Here is an 18,592-nt window from a genome sequence, read left to right as displayed (position 1 = left end):
TCAGAAGTGTTTATTTTTTTTAATTTCTATACATTTTTAATAAATGTTGGTCAGAGTATGTTTCCATATGTGTTTAGGGAATATTTCTGTCATTGTAATGTGTTTTACACCCCTCTGGTAGCTAAGTTGTTAATAATAAAACTCCTGTAGAAGCAAAACATTTTTGTGACAAAATCATTCCATTGACAGACATATCTTCGGTGTACCTAAAAAGTTACTCTTCCCATCCCTAGCTCATGTGAAGTGCTGTTTTCAACTGTTGGATTCAATTGAAAAGTCTGAAAGCAAGCTCCTTAAGTGGGTATCTGTAGCTAAAAAAACTAAAATTATAATAAAAAATAAATCTGATGTTTAAAACCATGTAAGAGCTGCAGAGAAAAACAATTCTAGTTCCTTTTTTTTCTCTCTCCTAGGTGGACATGAACTTCATGAGGAAAATCCCACATGGAGCAGAGGCATCAAATGTGTTAGTGGGAGAAATAGAGAATTTGGAACGTCCAATTATTGCCTTTGTTAGATTGAGTCCAGCGGTTCTTCTTACGGGGCTTACAGAAGTCCCAATTCCTACACGGTACTGAATTTGTTTTACCGCCTAACTTACAGCTTCTACATGTTTATCTGCGTTTATTTCATTAGTATTATTGTTAGTGTTGGTTCACACATTGCTATTATTGCTGCTATTGCTGTTATTTTTACTATTCCTAATATTGGCATAACCTAGGTGTGCGCAAAGTGGAGGATGCGCTCCCCCGAGGGGCGCAAGAGTTTTCTAAATAAATAGGGAGAGGCGGCCCTATCTGTGCAGCTCTCTCAGCAGCTGGAAAGAATCGCCCACTTTGCTCTTTTCAGAGAGGTGATTATCACGTCACCGGCTACTCGCCTGTTTTGGTAATTTTGCTATCACAGTTAATCGAGGCTTTCAGAATACCGTGACAGCAACGCTGAAAAAAAACAGGGGGTGTAACCGGCAGGGTAATTTTTGTAAAAAAAAAAAATTATTTTTCTTTTTTTTTTAAGGCTTACAGAATAGGCCCCTATGAATCTTTATTTACTCTGTTAAGGGTATTAGATAGGTGCACATTTCCCATTAAATAATACTTAACGTTTTAAATATGAGAAATGCTTTAATAGTGCATTAGTAGACCTTACTCCCCTTTCCAGTTGCTTGCATAATTGATAGTACTGCCTTTCAATTTAATGAAGGACTTCACACTTCCCTAAACAAAGCTACCTGTAAACGACCATTTGTTCCAACAGGTTTTTATTTTTATTATTGGGTCCAGCTGGAAAAGCAGCACAGTATCATGAAATTGGAAGATCAATAGCTACCCTTATGACTGACGAGGTAATTGTTTGTTTACATTTGTGACGTGTGTGTTTGTGTTTGTGTGTGTGTGTGTCCATTACACAACATAATATTCCATGAGCAATCATCATGCAAATGTTTAAATGCTCATAAAGAATAGAAGGGTTCGAGTTAATATACAATGTCCATGCATGAGCCATACAGTAGCTTTGGCCCTTATAATTGTTGAGATCTTAGTCTAGTATTGCCCACAAATAGTGTGATGCAAGTCACATGGTGTGTATATAAAAAAATAAATACACTTATTTTGTGAATGAATCATTTTACCACATGAACATTATAACATTATTCTTAGTGGTGTTACTGGATACTAATATTTTAGCATATTGCCGAACATGTAATTTCAATACATGTTTTTAAAGAAAACGTCTTTGACGTCTAAAGAATATTTCAGTGCATGTTTTAAAAGGAAATGTTTGTCCTAATACCGAGATTAGTTTTGTGGTCATAAGGAAGAATCACATTTTGTATGTCATTAGTTTTTTTTTTTTTTTTTTTTTTAGACTAATAATTAAAAGGGATTCTTGGTCGGTTTGGCCTTGTATGTAAAATGAGATCTCATGTCCTGCTTTTGTTTCCTTTAAAGATATTCCATGATGTTGCTTATAAGGCGAAAGACCGAAATGATCTTCTTGCAGGAATAGATGAATTTTTAGACCAAGTGACGGTCCTACCTCCAGGAGAGTGGGATCCAACCATCCGTATCGAGCCACCGAAAAGTGTTCCCTCCCAGGTCAGAGCTGTGTGTTGTTGTTTTCTCTTTTTTTGCCCGTCACAATCGCTATCCCAATATTTAGCCCTAAAGCAACATTTACTTTAGATTTGGGTATTTCTCTTCTTGATCTAGGGTTTATTTTCCAGTTTTAATATTTTTATGCCCTCCTTTTTCCATTTGGCAACTTGCCAATTAACCTTTCAGAGATGTAGGGGGAGCGCGCTGAGAATTTGAAATTAAAAAAACTGGCAAATTTAAAACTGCCAACAGTAAATACCTCTCCCGTCCAAGCTCCAGCTGCATCTCCGTTCCTCTCCTCTCACAGAGCACAGCAGCATATGCAGGCTCTCTCACTCTCTCTCAGCTGCTAGTGCTGTCAGAAGCTGGAGGGTCCTAACTAGTAACTTTGTTACTTGCAACAAAGTAATATTTCTTGCTAAGGTCATTTTTATCTGGTTTTTATTTCGTTTGTAGTTAAAATCACTGCCCCCAACTTCTCTTCCCATTTCCCTTCACCCACCTCTCCCCCTCCCCTCTTCTACCCCACTCTCCCCAAACCCCCACTTCTCCTCCCTTAACTCCTCCCCCCTCGCCTCTCTCCCCCCCATGCCTCTCTCCCCCCCATGCCTCTCTCCCCCCCTTGCCTCTCTCCCCCCCTTGGCCTCTCTCCCCCCCCTCGTCTCTCTCCCCCCCTCGTCTCTCTCCCCCCCCTCGTCTCTCTTCTCTCTCCCCTCTTCTCCACCTCGCCTCTCTTCCCCCCCCATCTCGCCTCCCGTCTCCCCACCTCGCCTCTCTTTTCCCCTCCTCCAAGTTTCTCCCCCCTCATCTCTTTCTCTCCTCTCACCCCCTCACCTCTCTTCTCCCTCCACCACCCACCTCTCTCTCCTCTTTCCCCCTCACCTCTATATTCTCCCCCTTCGCCTCGGCTTCACCTCAGGCCTTCAACTCTTCCAGTGAGGAAAACAATGACAATAGCGCTCAAACAAACCCAAAATATAATAATAACCACTATTGTGAAAGTGACAATGTGATTAATAAAATCAGTGATAATACACGTGCCTAATTAAAGTGCATATAAAGTGAAAAAAACCTCAAAATAAACTACAACCCTTGAAAAAAGACTGTTTCTCTTGTCTTTTCTTGGATGATTTTTCAAAGCGTATGGGGAGTTCGTCTCGAAGTCATAAAATAGAAAAACATATCATAGTGCAAAAATGTTTAAACAGTGAAAAAAGTGAAATTGATCCAAAAATGACTACTCACATTTTAAGTAATCAAATCAGACATTCATCCAACTTAAGGGGTGGATGCGCCCTATGTGTAAACAGCAGCCACCAATCACAACCTCCAAAGGAGAAAAAAGAGAGACTATATAGTGTAGAGGTAAAACAATTATAATATCAAATACACGATTCAAGGCTTACACTTCATACGGTCGATGTGGGCACTCATAGGTAGCGGTTGACGAATATACCTGGGACCCGTGATTCCTCGGGGTACTCGTTCACCTCCGCTCTCTCAGGAGACACTTGGATCCACACTGGAGCTTTCGTCCCTTCACTTCCGGCACGCCGAGAACCTCCCAGGCTCCCGATACGTCACTTCCGGTGCGCCGTGGACTACAGGATCAGATGGTATCAGTGGATTTTTCGTGTTCCTCTTCTCTTGGCTGTTTGACTGGAACACTCTACGCGTTTCGTCGCTCTCTCTTGCGACTTCATCAGGCCTTCAACTCTTCCAGCCAGGGCATTATTGGCCAGTAATGTCCTGTCCTTCTGGGATTATTACTTAATGAATGCCTTTTATTTTCAATAAACAGACACTTATAAGTATTTTAAAATATATTTGCTAGGTTGTTTATAAACTTGGTAACTTGAAACTTTGAAGGGTTTTAGCTAGCTGGTCCCTTTTGTGTGACGAATATATTCTTGCACATGCAAAGCTCTAAGCATTATTGCTTAAGGAAGTAAATTAAATAGTTGATTTGTTGGCGACGAGGTATTACATCTTTAACAAGCCGTTTCATGTTTCTACAATAAGCATGCCTCCCACACTGACCTACTCAACATGCTGAATACAGGAACTTGGAAATAATGTTGTTGACTCACTAAAATAACTCATCTCCACCCCTCCCAAAATGAGCTGTTAGCAATAGTATCAAAAGGAGAAGTGAAGAGAGTTGTACCTGCAATCAACATAATTAAGTGTTTGTGCAATCCATAACGGAGAACAGTGCATTACCCAATGTGCTTTCCTGGTACATCAACAATTGTGGGTCAGTTCTTCGGGTAATTATGTAATGAGAAAAGTCTCTGGGTTCATTACTGATCACATGGAAATAACATGGTTATATAGATACTGCTTTCATGTTAATGCTGTAGCTAAGTTCCCTTTCCCCTTTAGAGTCTATTATTAACATTCATTCTACTAGTAATATAAACGTCCTTCTAATCAACAGTGAGATAATGGCGTTATGTTATAAAGTAACACCTGTAATGGCATTTCCTGCCTTTGAGTAAAATGAAACAAAACTTTTAAGCATACAGTAGTATATAATTTCATTGTGGGATCAATTTTTTATCCCTATCTTATATAAACGTTGGTATTGAAAGCTTTGTTGAATTTCAATGTATCTGGAATTGTTTCGATAATTAAGTGCAGTGAACATTGTCAGCACTATGTAAAAGAAATACTTCATACAATTGAATCTTATGAATTGTTCGTTATGTAACACATTCTCAAATAGTTTGATGCTTATTTAACAGACCTGTCTTTGGGATACTTTATATTCTTGTCTATCACCTGTACAGGAAAAGCGGAAGATACCAACAGTCCCAAATGGTTCTACTCACATGGGTGAGACGTTAAAAGAGGAGGCTGATCACGCTGGCCCAGAGCTTCAGAGAACTGGAAGGTGTGTTTGTGAAACCTGTTTCTGATGGGGGTTTCAGGATGATGGGAAAAAGTGTAGTAAATGTACATATAAAATGCAGTTTAGGACATCTAGAAATAACTCTGAGAAGTGCAGTTCTCTCCAAATATATGGGAGTTAATTTTGAAGCAACTCTTTTGAGAGCAGCACAATACTAGAAAATTACATGCTTGCATTTTTTTTTTATATATATATATATATATATAAAAAAAATCTCATTACGCATAAGGAGTCTATCCATAAAAATGTTGGATTTGTTAGAGACAAAGTGAAAATCAAAGTAATTGCTGCATTTAGAATGAGCAAATACAAATTGGAATCAAGTTGCTGAGTAATTAGGACTGCATCGTGCATACCTGACCCCAAGATTTTAGGGGATTTCTGAACAATCTCTAAAACTTGCAAACTAAAGTCTGGGAGCTGTACCTAAGTTGGTCTTTCTCTTGGCCCAGCTACCAGTATTGGGATCTTCACTGCCTCCTGTTGGTTCTTGGGCAAGTAGATGCAACTACAGTATATAAACCTTCTAACCTGCAAGTTTTACAGATTCTGTCTCGGAGCTCTTGTTTCCACAGCGGGAGCACAGAATACCAAATTCTTCATGCCTGTCGTATGTACTCAGAAACATAATCTAGTGTTGCTTATTAAGTGGGGTGGTTGCACTAGGTGCGTTTAAGTTCTATATGTAACTATAGCCATTTGAGGCTTCCAGGTATATATGTTGCCCTATTTGGTGAATCCCTTTACATTTACTAACGGTATTAATAGATTGAAGAGACATGTAAGATATTGCCTTAATGAGCTATCTTCAAATGGTCTTCTTTTGATCGCCATCCCAATAGGTTGACTTAATGCAGTACGCTATATCACAGTTTTAGATACAATTACAACAGGAGGCTAGGAAATCATGGGAATTTGTGACTTCAAGCAAAAATTTGCCCCAAGCAGCCTTCACAAAGCATATTTTCTAAAACAAATAAAATAAATAGCTAGACTCCTACAGTGTACAGTTTGACGAGTTTCATCTCACCTATTTAGGCTTTTTGGTGGTTTGATGCATGACATCAAAAGGAAAGCACCTTTTTTCTTGAGTGACTTCAAGGATGCATTAAACCTGCAGTGCCTGGCCTCCGTTCTTTTCCTATACTGTGCCTGTATGTCTCCTGTAATCACTTTTGGAGGGCTCCTGGGAGAAGCTACACAAGGCAGAATAGTGAGTACAAAGAAAGATTGGTAGTGGCCAGGCTTTTAGACCTTCAGAGGAAGGTGTCCATGTGCATTTGTCTCACTTGTTCATGCTTGATCCAAAGCGTCTACCCCACAGTATTTGACCTTCCCCTGCTCATGGTAACTGCTGTGACAAAGTTTGGGGGAGTCCATGTGAACAGAAGATGCAAAGGTTTGAGGTAAAGCTCCTTTATCCCGGATTTCAGGAGGTGTAACAAGACATGGGCCACCTATATAGTGTGACCAGTGACATGTGCACAGTTACAGTGAGCCATTTTGTAAAGGAAAATATTTACTGGTATTTTTTCACTTGTAAGATTTTATTTTTTTATTTGAGTGGAAGTTCTTATTTTACAGCTTCTGATTCCAAAACAGCTTGGACCAACCAACCACCAACCTAGTTCCCAAGCTCATTTCATCTGCAGCACTAATCATTATATATATATGTATGTATGTATGTATGTGTGTGTATATATATATATATATATATATATATATATATATATATATATATATATATATATATGTATGTATGTATGTATGTATGTATATATATATACAGTGGTTGACAAATCACCAAAAAATCTACGCGCCACACAAAAAAATCTACTCACCAACTAGTACCAAACGTGTGCTGCTTGGGCCAATATTTACTCGCCCGGGGTTAAATCCACTCGCCCGGGGCGAGCAAATGTTTAGGTTTGTCGAACACTGTATATATATATGTATACAGGTGTATATATATAATTTAGTGCTTGAAAACCTAACATTTAATATTCAAATCAAAATGTGAGGACAATCCTCTGCTAGGATGCAATACATTTTCACTCTCAACCCTTTTGCTGTCAGAGGCCAGAAACACATTGCTTTTGTTGTCCCCTCTAACAGTGAAAAAGTTAGTCTGTATATATATTGTAATCTTCGTTATCTCTGATGGCTCTTATAACAGGCCTGCCTTTTTCAAGCTGTTCTTTTTGAAGCCTAATTTATACCAGATGTGAGCATATACAGTATCTTAAGCCTGCAGTGAAAAGTTAAACTAGCAAATTTAGATAGACCCATCTAACACATTGAAGAAATGATTTGCTTCTGAAGTAAACTGAAATACAATAAATGATTGCTTTCCCTCTTGATTAATTCCTTTTTGATACTGTTAGCATACAGTAACTAATTCACAGTTCTATAGATATATGATAGAAACATTTAACCTGGTGTTAAGAATATGGGGGAATTAATGCAGCAATCCCTGGTATTGTTTTTTGTTTTTCACTACCGCCCTTTTCTTTCTTTTTTTAACTGGAGGAGGGAGAAAGAGACCTGGATCACACTATTGTCTGCTGCTCCATGCTTCCTGAGAGACTTATCAGTGAAGTTACTGGGTTGAAATCTCCCTCCAGGGGAAACAATGGCCAATAGGAAGCTTCAACATAATTGATTGCAGCTTCTTAATAGATGGCCATTTAAATCTCCTTTAAAAACCCAGGGGTAATACAGATACCTTCACTACTAAGTATCTCTAGAAAGCCAGATCTCCCTGTTTCCAATCGTTTTATTTATTTTATTTTTATTTTTTTAGGGTTAGTTAGAGTGGATTGCTGCTTTAAATATGATGATTGGTCTATTTGTCAGTATTACATTTTTACTTTATGTAATATTTGCACATTTAGTTGGTGATCTTTGCCCAATCCCTTTTGTGATACATTCCATAGAGGAGAGGTTGAGGATTTTAGACCACAGCAATGATCACTTCAGAAGAATTCCGTTCCAAGAAGCCTTTCCAGCATTTAATTACAATGCGTGGCTTTATTTTGAAAGTTTGTGACTGGGCAAATGATGATCTGAACATTGTCAATTCGGTCTTGCACAGTCCATAATTAAAAATTGAGGAGAGCATCCTCTCAGCCTAAGGCAGCTGCTGTCTGCTGGGGAATCTAGTCCTTTGTATGATGATACTGTATGCTTTACTAAATTACTGTAGAAATAAAGCTTAGGTAAGTTGGCATGGTTAGTTATTGTTTATTGTTTTCACCTGATGTGGAGACTGAACAGGGAGAAACACCGGCTCTTTGTACAGTATGTAGTTGCCATACTTTTTCATAATAAACAGTTTCCCTTTGTGAAATCAAATCCTAGCTCATTCAATGGAGGAGACTGGAAAAACTTAAATCTTAACCTGTGTTGCACTATGTCTGATTTACCTATAGGCCTTCTATTCCTTCCTGATTGTGTGTTTTAATTTTAGGTACATTATCAGTGATTATATATAATAATTTTTTTTTTTTTTCATTATTTTTTTTTTTCCTTGGGACAACATTTTATTGAACATTTTACCCATGTCTATTAATCTCCTTTTGTAAAGTGTTTCACAGATTTTCCACAGTGGACATTTGTTTGTATACAGTACACTTTGGATTAAAATGAGCAATTTTATATAAAGTACTGTACAACTCTTCCAGAAAATGTTATTCATATCTTTTGTAGGTCAGAAATGTAGATACTTGGTTTGATGTCCTTTGTTTTAATAACTATGAATAGTCATCACTATATATTTATACTTGTGAAAGTAGAAACCTGTTTTATGGTCATAGAAGCAATGCAACAAGTCTTTCTTCCTCCCAAACAGAGTGCAATAGAGTCTCTTTTTGGAGCTTCGTTAACGGGCATTGCCTATTCTCTCTTTGCTGGACAACCTCTCACTATATTGGGGAGCACAGGACCTGTTCTGGTTTTTGAGAAAATACTTTTTAAATTCTGCAGGTGAGTGACATTTGTATGAGCTTTTAAAAATATAATATACCTGTCATCATTTTGTAAAAATACTACAGTTTATGATTTTGAAATATTATGATGCCCAATAATTGTTTAGGTGCATATTTTAAATCTGTCCAGTTAGGACTATTTTTCACCAGATAGTCTTAATCACTGCACCTATGGAACTACAACATTCGTTACTCATTTGGGTCTGATCCCTAATGGAAACAGTATTGTTGTATTTGTTGATGTGCCATTCAGTGGCACGTATTTTGTCCTGAATTTGAAAGGCTGTTTTAAACTTTAATTCATAAAATGGACAATTACATGAAAACCTCAATTCTTATCGGTGTATTTATTTTTGCAACTTCAATATGTTTAGAAGTGAGACTTTATCTTTAAGAATTGCTACAGAGTGAAAAAGATGGCTTAAATTTATGTTTTTTTTCAGTAAATAAAAATACCACTTGTGCTGCATTTGCATGTTTCAAACAGGTCTGCCACCTGTCTTTCCCATTTGATTGCATAGCAAACAGTGTTTCCACTGCAGCCAGGAATTCTGGGTAATAACCGGCAAATGAGCACAGTGTGTCAATTTACTTCTTATCCATTTTAACATGGATCCCTACAAGTTTAGACCTGCATGTTGTTTTTCAAAATGCTTAAAGATACCTCCGATGCGGGTTATCACACCACTTCCAACGTTAACTGTCATTTAATTGAATGATCGTTTGTGCTGGATTGGAGGCCATACCCCTTATTGAACTTGATGAATCTGCCTCTGACTGGTACTGACTGCATTTTTAAATAAAACATTTCCGATGATGCCACTTTTTATGAATGAGCTGACGTATAAAAGATGCAGTGACGCATTCTAAACGCACTCTCAATTTGTAAAAAAACGGTCTCACCTCTCCAACAGTAAAAGGTGAGAGCTTATTGCACATTACATTATGCTGGAAGGTCTTGCTTTAATATGGCATTTAATTTCCCTTCAAATCATTCTAATTAATTTTCACGGATAGTCTCAAATCCACTCGCCTACCCGACCGATGAAATCATGACTAATTGCAGGATTAGTTTTTTATAATTGTAACTTTCTGGACAGTTTTGATGGTCAGCTATTTTTGGAATTGTTTACACTATTGACATTTTGTAATTAAATTGTTACATAAACATGATTGCTTATAAACTTTCAGAGTTTTTTTTTCTTTTTACTGACTAAAAATCTTTTTTTTCCTTCCTTTTCCCCCCCCCCCCAATAGAGATTATGAGCTGTCCTATCTGTCCCTGCGTACAAGTATAGGTCTGTGGACAGCATTTTTATGTATGTTATTGGTGGCAACAGATGCAAGCAGCTTAGTTTGTTACATCACTCGGTTTACAGAAGAAGCATTTGCTGCTCTCATTTGCCTTATATTTATTTACGAAGCGTTGGAGAAATTGTTTCATTTGGGAGAATTATATGCCTTCAACATGCACAACGATATTGATATGCTGACAACTTACTCGTGAGTATTAGTAAGGAGAGACAGTGGACACTGAATCTTGCGCATGAGTTTTCAATGCATGTTTTTCATGGAGTACATAGTTAATCAAATTAAATATTTTTTCTACGTGTTTCACATTTGGTCAGACTTTATGACCTTTCTTTCTTCACCAAAATGTGCCTACTTCTCCCCTCTACCTCCCTTTCTTTTTGTACTTTCTTCCTCCTTACTTTTTGTATTTAATTGTTTCAATGCCTTCTGAATAACCTTTTTACTGTGAATCTTTGGACATTTGTAAAATCCTTTGCTTTGTGTACATGTACAGCAGGCCTGCACAACTCGTAAAGTGAGAAGGGCCGAACTGCTCCAAGGGAAAAAAAATTGGGCCGCACGGGTAAAATCATCACCATCATCATCATCATATCTCCCCAAGAACCCCTCCGTATCAACCTTTGCGATACTCCCCATCTATCTCTCATAACCCCATCTCTCCCCCTCACCCACACACATAATACTCCCCCTCCACATCACACACACAATGCCCCCCTGCACAGCGCACACATCACACCCCCCTTCACCTCACATCCCTCTCCCCCCTTGCACCTCACATCGCTCTCCCCCCTGCACCTCACATCACTCTCCCCCCTTGCACCTCAAATCACCCCCCTTGCACCTCACATCACTTTCCCTCCTTGCACCTCAAATCACCCACCCTTGTACCTCAAATCACCCCCCTTGCACCTCAAATCACCCCCATGCACCTCAAATCACCCCCCATACACCTCAAATCACCCCCCGTGCACCTCCAATGACCCCCCTGCACCTCCAATGACCCCCCTGCACCTCACATCACTCTCCCTCCTTGCACCTCAAATCAGCCACCCTTGTACCTCAAATCACCACCCTTGCACCTCAAATCACCCCCCATGCACCTCAAATCACCCACCCTTGTACCTCAAATCACCCCCTATGCACCTCAAATCACCCCCATACACCTCAAATCACCCCCCTTGCACCTCCAATGACCCCCCTGCACCTCCAATGACCCCCCTAAACCTCAAATCACCCCCCCTTGTACCTCAAATCACTCCCCATGCACCTCAAATCACACCCCAATCACCTCCAATGACCCTCCCCTGCACCTCAAATTACCCCCCTCGCACCTCAAATCACCCCCTTGCACCTCAAATCATCCTCTCCCCTGCACCTCCCATCACCCATTACCCTCTCCCCCCATGCACCTCACATCACCCACAGGGCCGTCAACAGAAATCATGGGGCCCGGACAAATGAAAGGAGCAGGGCCCCCCCCGAACCCATAGCGCACCTACCACGAAAAAATATCTTTTAGCGCGCAACTTTTACTTAACTGTTTTCTTATTGTGATACAGAAAAAAACATTACAATGCAACCTGTTTATTTTTTATATTTTCAACAAAAGACATGTGACTGCCTGCCTGGGTGGGTGAGTGAGTGAGTGGGTGAATGACAGTGACTGGGTGGTGAATGACAGTTGGGTGAATGGCGGTGGGTGGATGACAGTGACTCATCTCTTCCACTCCCCGCACCTCCCCCTCCTCATCTCTTCCACTCCCCGCACCTCCCCCTCCTCATCTCTTCCACTCCCCGCACCTCCCCCTCCTCATCTCTTCCACTCCCCGCACCTCCCCCTCCTCATCTCTTCCACTCCCCGCACCTCCCCCTCCTCATCTCTTCCACTCCCCGCACCTCCCCCTCCTCATCTCTTCCACTCCCCGCACCTCCCCCTCCTCATCTCTTCCACTCCCCGCACCTCCCCCTCCTCATCTCTTCCACTCCCCGCACCTCCCCCTCCTCATGTCTTCCACTCCCCGCACCTCCCCCTCCTCATCTCATCCACTCCCCGCATCTCCCCCTCTCTCTCCCTTCTCCCCCCTCTCTCTCCCTTCTGCCTCTTCTCTCTCTCTCCCTTCTGCCTCTTCTCTCTCTCTCCCCCTTCCCCCCCCCTCTCTACCTTCTCCCCCCCCTCTCTCCCTTCCCCCCCCCTCTCTCCCACTCCCCGCACCTCCCCCTCCTCATCTCTTCCACTCCCCGCACCTCCCCCTCCTCATCTCTTCCACTCCCCGCACCTCCCCTCCTCATCTCTTCCACTCCCCGCACCTCCCCCTCCTCATCTCATCCACTCCCGCATCTCCCCCCTCTCTCTCCCTTCTCCCCCTCTCTCTCCCTTCTGCCTCTTCTCTCTCTCTCCCTTCTGCCTCTTCTCTCTCTCCCCCTTCTCCCCCCCTCTCTCCCTTCTCCCCCCCCCCCTCTCTCCACTCCCCCTCTCTCTCCCTTCTCCCCCCTCTCTCTCCCTTCTGCCTCTTCTCTCTCTCTCCCTTCTGCCTCTTCTCTCTCTCTCTCTCTCTCTCTCCCCCTTCTCCCCCCCCCTCTCTCCCTTCCCCCCCCTCTTCCTCCCTCTCTCCCTTCTCCCCCCTCTCTCCCTTCTCCCCTCTCTCTCCTTCTGCCCCCCCTCTCTCCCTTCTGCCCCCCTCTCTCCCTTCTGCCCCCCCTCTCTCCCTTCTCGCCCCCTCTCTCTCCCTTCTCGCCCCCTCTCTCTCCCTTCTCGCTCCCTCTCTCTCCCTTCTCGCCCCCTCTCTCTCCTTCTGCCCCCTCTCTCTCCCTTCTCCCCCCTCTTTCTCTCCCTTCTCCCCCTCTCTCTCTCTCCCTTCTCCCCCCCCCCTCTCTCTCTCCCTTCTCCCCCCTCTCTCTCTCCCTTCTCCCCCCTCTCTCTCTCCCTTCTCCCCCCTCTCTCTCTCCCTTCTCCCCCCTCTCTCTCCCTTCTCCCCCCTCTCTCTCTCCCTTCTCCCCCCTCTCTCTCTCTCCCTTCTCCCCCCTCTCCCTTCTCCCCCCTCTCTCTCCCTTCTCCCCCTCTCTCTCCCTTCTGCCTCCTCTCTCTCCCCCTTCTCCCCCCCCTGCCTCCTCTCTCTCCCCTTCTCCCCCCACCACACCACTCTGTTTGCCCCACTCCACAGCAGACCATTTGCCCCCCCCCCCCACCACCAGCCCGTTTTTCACTACCACCCCCCAGCCCGTTTTTCACTCCCACCCACCCCCAGCCTGTTTTTAACTCCCACCCACCCCCAGCCCGTTTTTCACTCCCACCCACCCCCAGCCCGTTTTTCACTCCCACCCCTGCAGCAGCCCGACACACCTTAGCTCAGCACATCCTCCCCGGTACTAGGCCCTGCCCCCGGCTCTGACCTCCAACCCCGGCATCCTGCTATTGAAAAAAATAAATGACTCACGGCTGCCGCGTCCTGCTGCTGCCCCTGCGCACCGCCGCTGCCGCCTGAGCACTTGAGCCGAGGGGGGGGATCGCCGCCATTTTTTTAAACTTTTTATTTTATTTATTTAATTAACTACCAGGCGCTCGGCCGGAGTCATCGCAGGCCGCACAGAGAGGCCAGGCGGGCCGTATGCGGCCCGCGGGCCGTATGTTGTGCAGCCCTGATGTACAGTATGTTTTCAAGAATGCAATCAACTAAACTTCTCCAAGAGTTTTTTTTTGAACACTCCAATACCAATTTTTTGGTGTGCTATGTAGCTCCTAATCAGCATCTACTGTAGTAAGAAGATGTTGCTAGAGTTTGCTGAATGTGTCAACATTTGGTCCTCCAATTCTTTGCTGTATTTTTTACACCATTCTATTCGCAGATGAATATTCTAATGTTCGTTTAACTCAGGGGTTCTTAACCTTTTGTTCGTTTTAATTACCCCTAAGGAATCAACAAAGTCTCCAATCACCCCATACCAATAGCTTTATATAAGACGTACCGGTACCATTTCAATATTTTTATTTCATATGAACGACGGATTTCAACCGCGTCAGTAGCTCGACTGAAACGTTGGGTATAGAGCCCTCTATTTATAGTATGTGTATTGAACAGACGGAAAATAAGGGGTTGATCCCTAACGACCATGCATTTGTGGTGGGTAATAAAGATGCTTTCACACGATGTATCAGCCACGTGTTATTTTAACAGAATAAAAGTAATACAGTTTTACAAATAAAGAGTGGAAACAAATGTTTGGTGTCTCGAGTTTACATCATTTTTAATGTTCAAAAAATGTAATCTCCAACAAATCCCAGCACCTTCTCAATCACCCCCTGAGCTACCTTCAATCACCCCATGGGTTGAAATCACCTGTGGTTAAGAACCCCTGGTTTAATGCAATCATGTATTGTCAACATAACGCTGTGCCCAGGACATGCTTAAAAATGAGGTAACTCTCAATGTATTATTTTATAAGTAAATAAATTTGAACGAATGTATGCAATTCCGCCATTGGCCACCATTCGCACATTCCGTTTGACCTGAATATATATATATATATATATATATATATATATATATATATATATATATATATATATATATATATTCCCTCTAAGCCATCTTCAAACAATACAAAAAAGAGCACACATGAGATCTGTGATATATGCAAAGTATATTTATATGACTCCTATTAGCATATATCCCATGTATTTCAGATGTGCTCCTTCTTGTGTACGTGTCTTGCCTCGTGTAGTTTGGGGGGATATATACTGCACTTTCACTCGGGACTCCCCCCACCTGCGAAGAAACGCCACATTCGCAGCTATTGATAGTGAATGTCAGGGGCATTGGTCAGGTTTCCTATACTAAATTACTTTCTTTAATAAATACAGTGTGTGAGATCTTACTAATGCATTGTCCAGAAAGGAAAGCACAAATACATATATACAGATTCTCATAGCTAAGGACTAGAGCAGAGTTGTGGTGGACCTCAAAACTCAAAATGATCCATTTTGAGCAGTTCGTATCTGCAATGTGATGTATTTTTATTAGTCCGCAGATCACTGCTGTGGGTTCATTGGTGACTTGCTGTGTTCCTGGTACTAGTCCATTATTTTTTAAATCCATATAATTGCAGTGTATTAATAAAATTGATATGCTAAGCATGTATTGTGTCTCTACACACAATGAACACCACCGAAGGGGTCCGCCAGAAGGAAAAGTTTGAGTGCCTCTGAATTTTGCATGCCTTTCAGATGTTTTGATGTCTCTTACTCCTTAATGGTTTTTACTGGCAGCATATGAAAATAGTAAGGCATTTCCCATTCTAAACCCTCACTTAGACACTACTGGACCCCTTTGTGTGCTTTCTGTGGGCAAATAGCTGTTTCGTTAAATTGCTGGCAGTGAGCAGTAAGCACTGCCTTCCTCTTTCTTGAATGCAAGGTGGCTTCTTTTTCCAAGGAAAATGAAATCCTAATGGTGCCCAAAAGCTATAAAGCAATTATTTTGCTGCTGCGATTCTTGCGGAAACAGTTAGTGGTACTATTTCTTTACCTTAAAAGTAATTTTGAGGAGGTAGCACGTATTTGGTACAATAAAGTCAGTCTTGCTACATTGTTTGCCCAAAATAACACAATCGCTACTATTATTTTAATTCCTACCCAGCTGCGTTTGTTCTGAGCCACCCGACCCCAGCAATAATACTATAAATATGTGGATGGAAGCAAACATAACAGCAAGCGATGTGACGTGGAATAATTTGACAGTCTCTGTAAGTATCTGAATGGAACTGTGAATTAATGTATTTTAAAGGTGGTTTATATAATTCTAATGGCAGTGGTTTGTAAACCTGTGTAACTCGAGATTAAAATGCCAATAACTTAAAGGCGATGTTTGGGTGGTTTACAGCTTTTGAGCTGACTCTGATCTGTTTAGTTTTTCTTGACAAACTTGTTAATACTTGTACAGTAGCTGACTCTCTAAAATGATTTTTATTTAAAAAATGGATACATATAAGTGTGTGTGTGTGTGTGTGTGTGTGTGTGTGTGTGTGTGTGTGTGTGTGTGTGTGTGTGTGTGTGTGTGTGTGTGTGTGTGTGTGTGTGTGTGTGTGTGTGTGTGTGTTTTGTACCCTTTGTTTATGTAAGTGAAAAACAGATCTAAACTAATTTGTGAAGACAATGATTGAAACAACTAGTGTTGTATAGAATATTGAAATAAGAAATCCCTGAAAATACAAGTTATTGAAACAACTAGTGTTGAATGGAGTATTAAAGAGAGAAATCCCTGTAGATACAGAGGGAGTTGCAGCTGGTCAAAATAGATGGCGCAAACATCAGTAACTAGAAAAGGATAGACAAGATAAGCGCAAACTGTCATGAGAATAAACTTTAGTAGAAATGTATGAATATCAACTATACCTGCTTGTTTTTAATTCTCTTATTGTTGTATTGTTGATATTCATACATTTCTACTAAAGTTTATTCTCATGAGTTTACTGTGTGTGTACAAAAATAAATTTAATTTAATAAAACCGAGTCCCGTTGGGTGATGCAAACTGAGATGATTGACATGGCTGGTCTGCTGTAGTAGGGTTTATTGTGCATCTTGCATAACCTCTTCATTAATATTCTTTCTTTGACCTCTCCCAGGAATGTACACATCTGCATGGTTCATATATTGGCTCAGCTTGTGGTCATCATGGCCCCTACATACCAGATGTTTTTTTCTGGTCTTTCATCTTATTCTTCACAACGTTCTTCCTCTCATCCTTCCTCAAGCAGTTCAAGACCAAGAATTATTTCCCTACAAAGGTAATACTTAGATGTTCTCTGAGTAAATCCTTCCTTTCTAAACTGTAGGATACATTTGTTCCTGTGTTTTGTTAGACAACAAAGAGCAATGTTTTTTTTTATCATCTCTCATATACAATTAGGCAAGTTAATAAATGTAAATTAATTTGAGGAAATATGGGCAACCATTTACATATTTATATGGTACTAAAATGGGATTTAAATATTTTGTTATATTGAGTGGTTTTTTTTATCTTTCACCTCTCTGCTCCCCCCTTCCCTACTCCTTTGTATAAAACTACAAATGTATTGAGGTAATACTGCTGTAAATTGTAAATATTAATTCTTGGTACAAAAAAAAAAGTGACATCCAGTAATATTTATTAGTTACACATTTCTAATGCTCTTGGGTTTGTTTAGGTGCGATCTACAATCAGTGACTTTGCTGTGTTTCTGACGATTGTGATTATGGTTCTAATTGACTATCTTGTGGGTGTTCCGTCTCCCAAGCTCCATGTTCCTGAGAAATTTGAGGTAATTCAATAGGTCTATCTACCCGATGTCATTTTGTTCAGTGCTGAATGGACTGATGACTCATTACAGACCAATGGCTGTATTTAAATATGTTGTAGATAATGATGGCCTTTTTAATGAACAAGCATGAATTCTACATAGAGCTGGATTGTGCACCTCCTACTAAAGCAACTGTATCCCCCAGAAAACATATTTTTATTTTTAACCTTGGTAGATTGCGTTCACATGGATTAGAACAACCATGTTCCCAGTTATTATAATTTTTTGTTTATTCTGCTTGTTTCGGACAATAAAATTACGGCTATGGTCACCAACGGAATTAATCATGATGCAGCTCGGTATTGGGCAACTGAACGAGGCTGAACTTGGGGGTTGTATTGTTCTAGTATTGCATCAAGTATTCTTGTGCAAGAGCTTTACATTCTACTTCAACACCAACAGAGGGTCCCCGGATATGTAAGCATTGCAGTTGAGCTCCGCAGGACCCACCTGGATGTATCCAAGCAAAAAATATATATACAGAAATAGAGCAGCACGGAGTGCTTCTTTACAGCGGAACTCGGTGTTGCTTAATATCTAAGTTCATCAATCTCACCATTGCCTGGGAAGCTAAACCGCCATTCTCCCAGCTTTGGGACCTTTCCGTTTCTGTGAAACCACAATATAAATCTCTGCTACAAGAATCTAGATATTATATCTCTGCTTTCTATTGGTGACGCCGAAGCAATATTGGTAGTTTGTTGGGGGGTTTAAAGCTGCAGTTCAGTCAATATCCTGCATGTTTGGTTTTTTTAATAAATCAGTTCTGTAGTAAGAAAAAATACTTTTAGCATTTTCTGTTTTTAAAAAAACAACTTTGAAAGACCAATTTTCTCGTATTCTATTTTAACAGCCATTTGCTAAGGCACTGCCCCTTCATGCTCTGGCACACCCCTTTGTCAGCCCTGCCCCTCCCTCTAGCACGTCAGTTCAGGAGTGCTCATGA

General features: G+C 41.2%; 1 protein-coding gene across 10 annotated transcripts in view; it reads left to right on the top strand.

Moving 5' to 3' along the window:
• The window catches only part of SLC4A7 (solute carrier family 4 member 7), a 185,795-nt gene that overhangs the window by 149,629 nt on the left and 17,574 nt on the right, over positions 1-18,592 (top strand). For all 10 annotated transcript variants that reach the window (XM_075586994.1, XM_075586988.1, XM_075586985.1 and 7 more), the window contains 10 exons: positions 414-571; positions 1,258-1,345; positions 1,953-2,099; positions 4,892-4,995; positions 6,052-6,226; positions 8,864-8,997; positions 10,257-10,502; positions 15,947-16,052; positions 16,933-17,094; positions 17,494-17,607. In XM_075586994.1, coding sequence (XP_075443109.1) covers positions 414-571; positions 1,258-1,345; positions 1,953-2,099; positions 4,892-4,995; positions 6,052-6,226; positions 8,864-8,997; positions 10,257-10,502; positions 15,947-16,052; positions 16,933-17,094; positions 17,494-17,607 — 1,434 coding nt within the window. The remainder of the gene's footprint in view (positions 1-413; positions 572-1,257; positions 1,346-1,952; positions 2,100-4,891; positions 4,996-6,051; positions 6,227-8,863; positions 8,998-10,256; positions 10,503-15,946; positions 16,053-16,932; positions 17,095-17,493; positions 17,608-18,592) is intronic.

The sequence above is a fragment of the Ascaphus truei genome, chromosome 2 (genome assembly GCF_040206685.1).
Source record: "Ascaphus truei isolate aAscTru1 chromosome 2, aAscTru1.hap1, whole genome shotgun sequence".
Taxonomy (NCBI): domain Eukaryota; kingdom Metazoa; phylum Chordata; class Amphibia; order Anura; family Ascaphidae; genus Ascaphus; species Ascaphus truei.
Note: the sequence above shows the minus strand (reverse complement) of the source record. Positions and strands in the feature narration are given on the sequence as shown.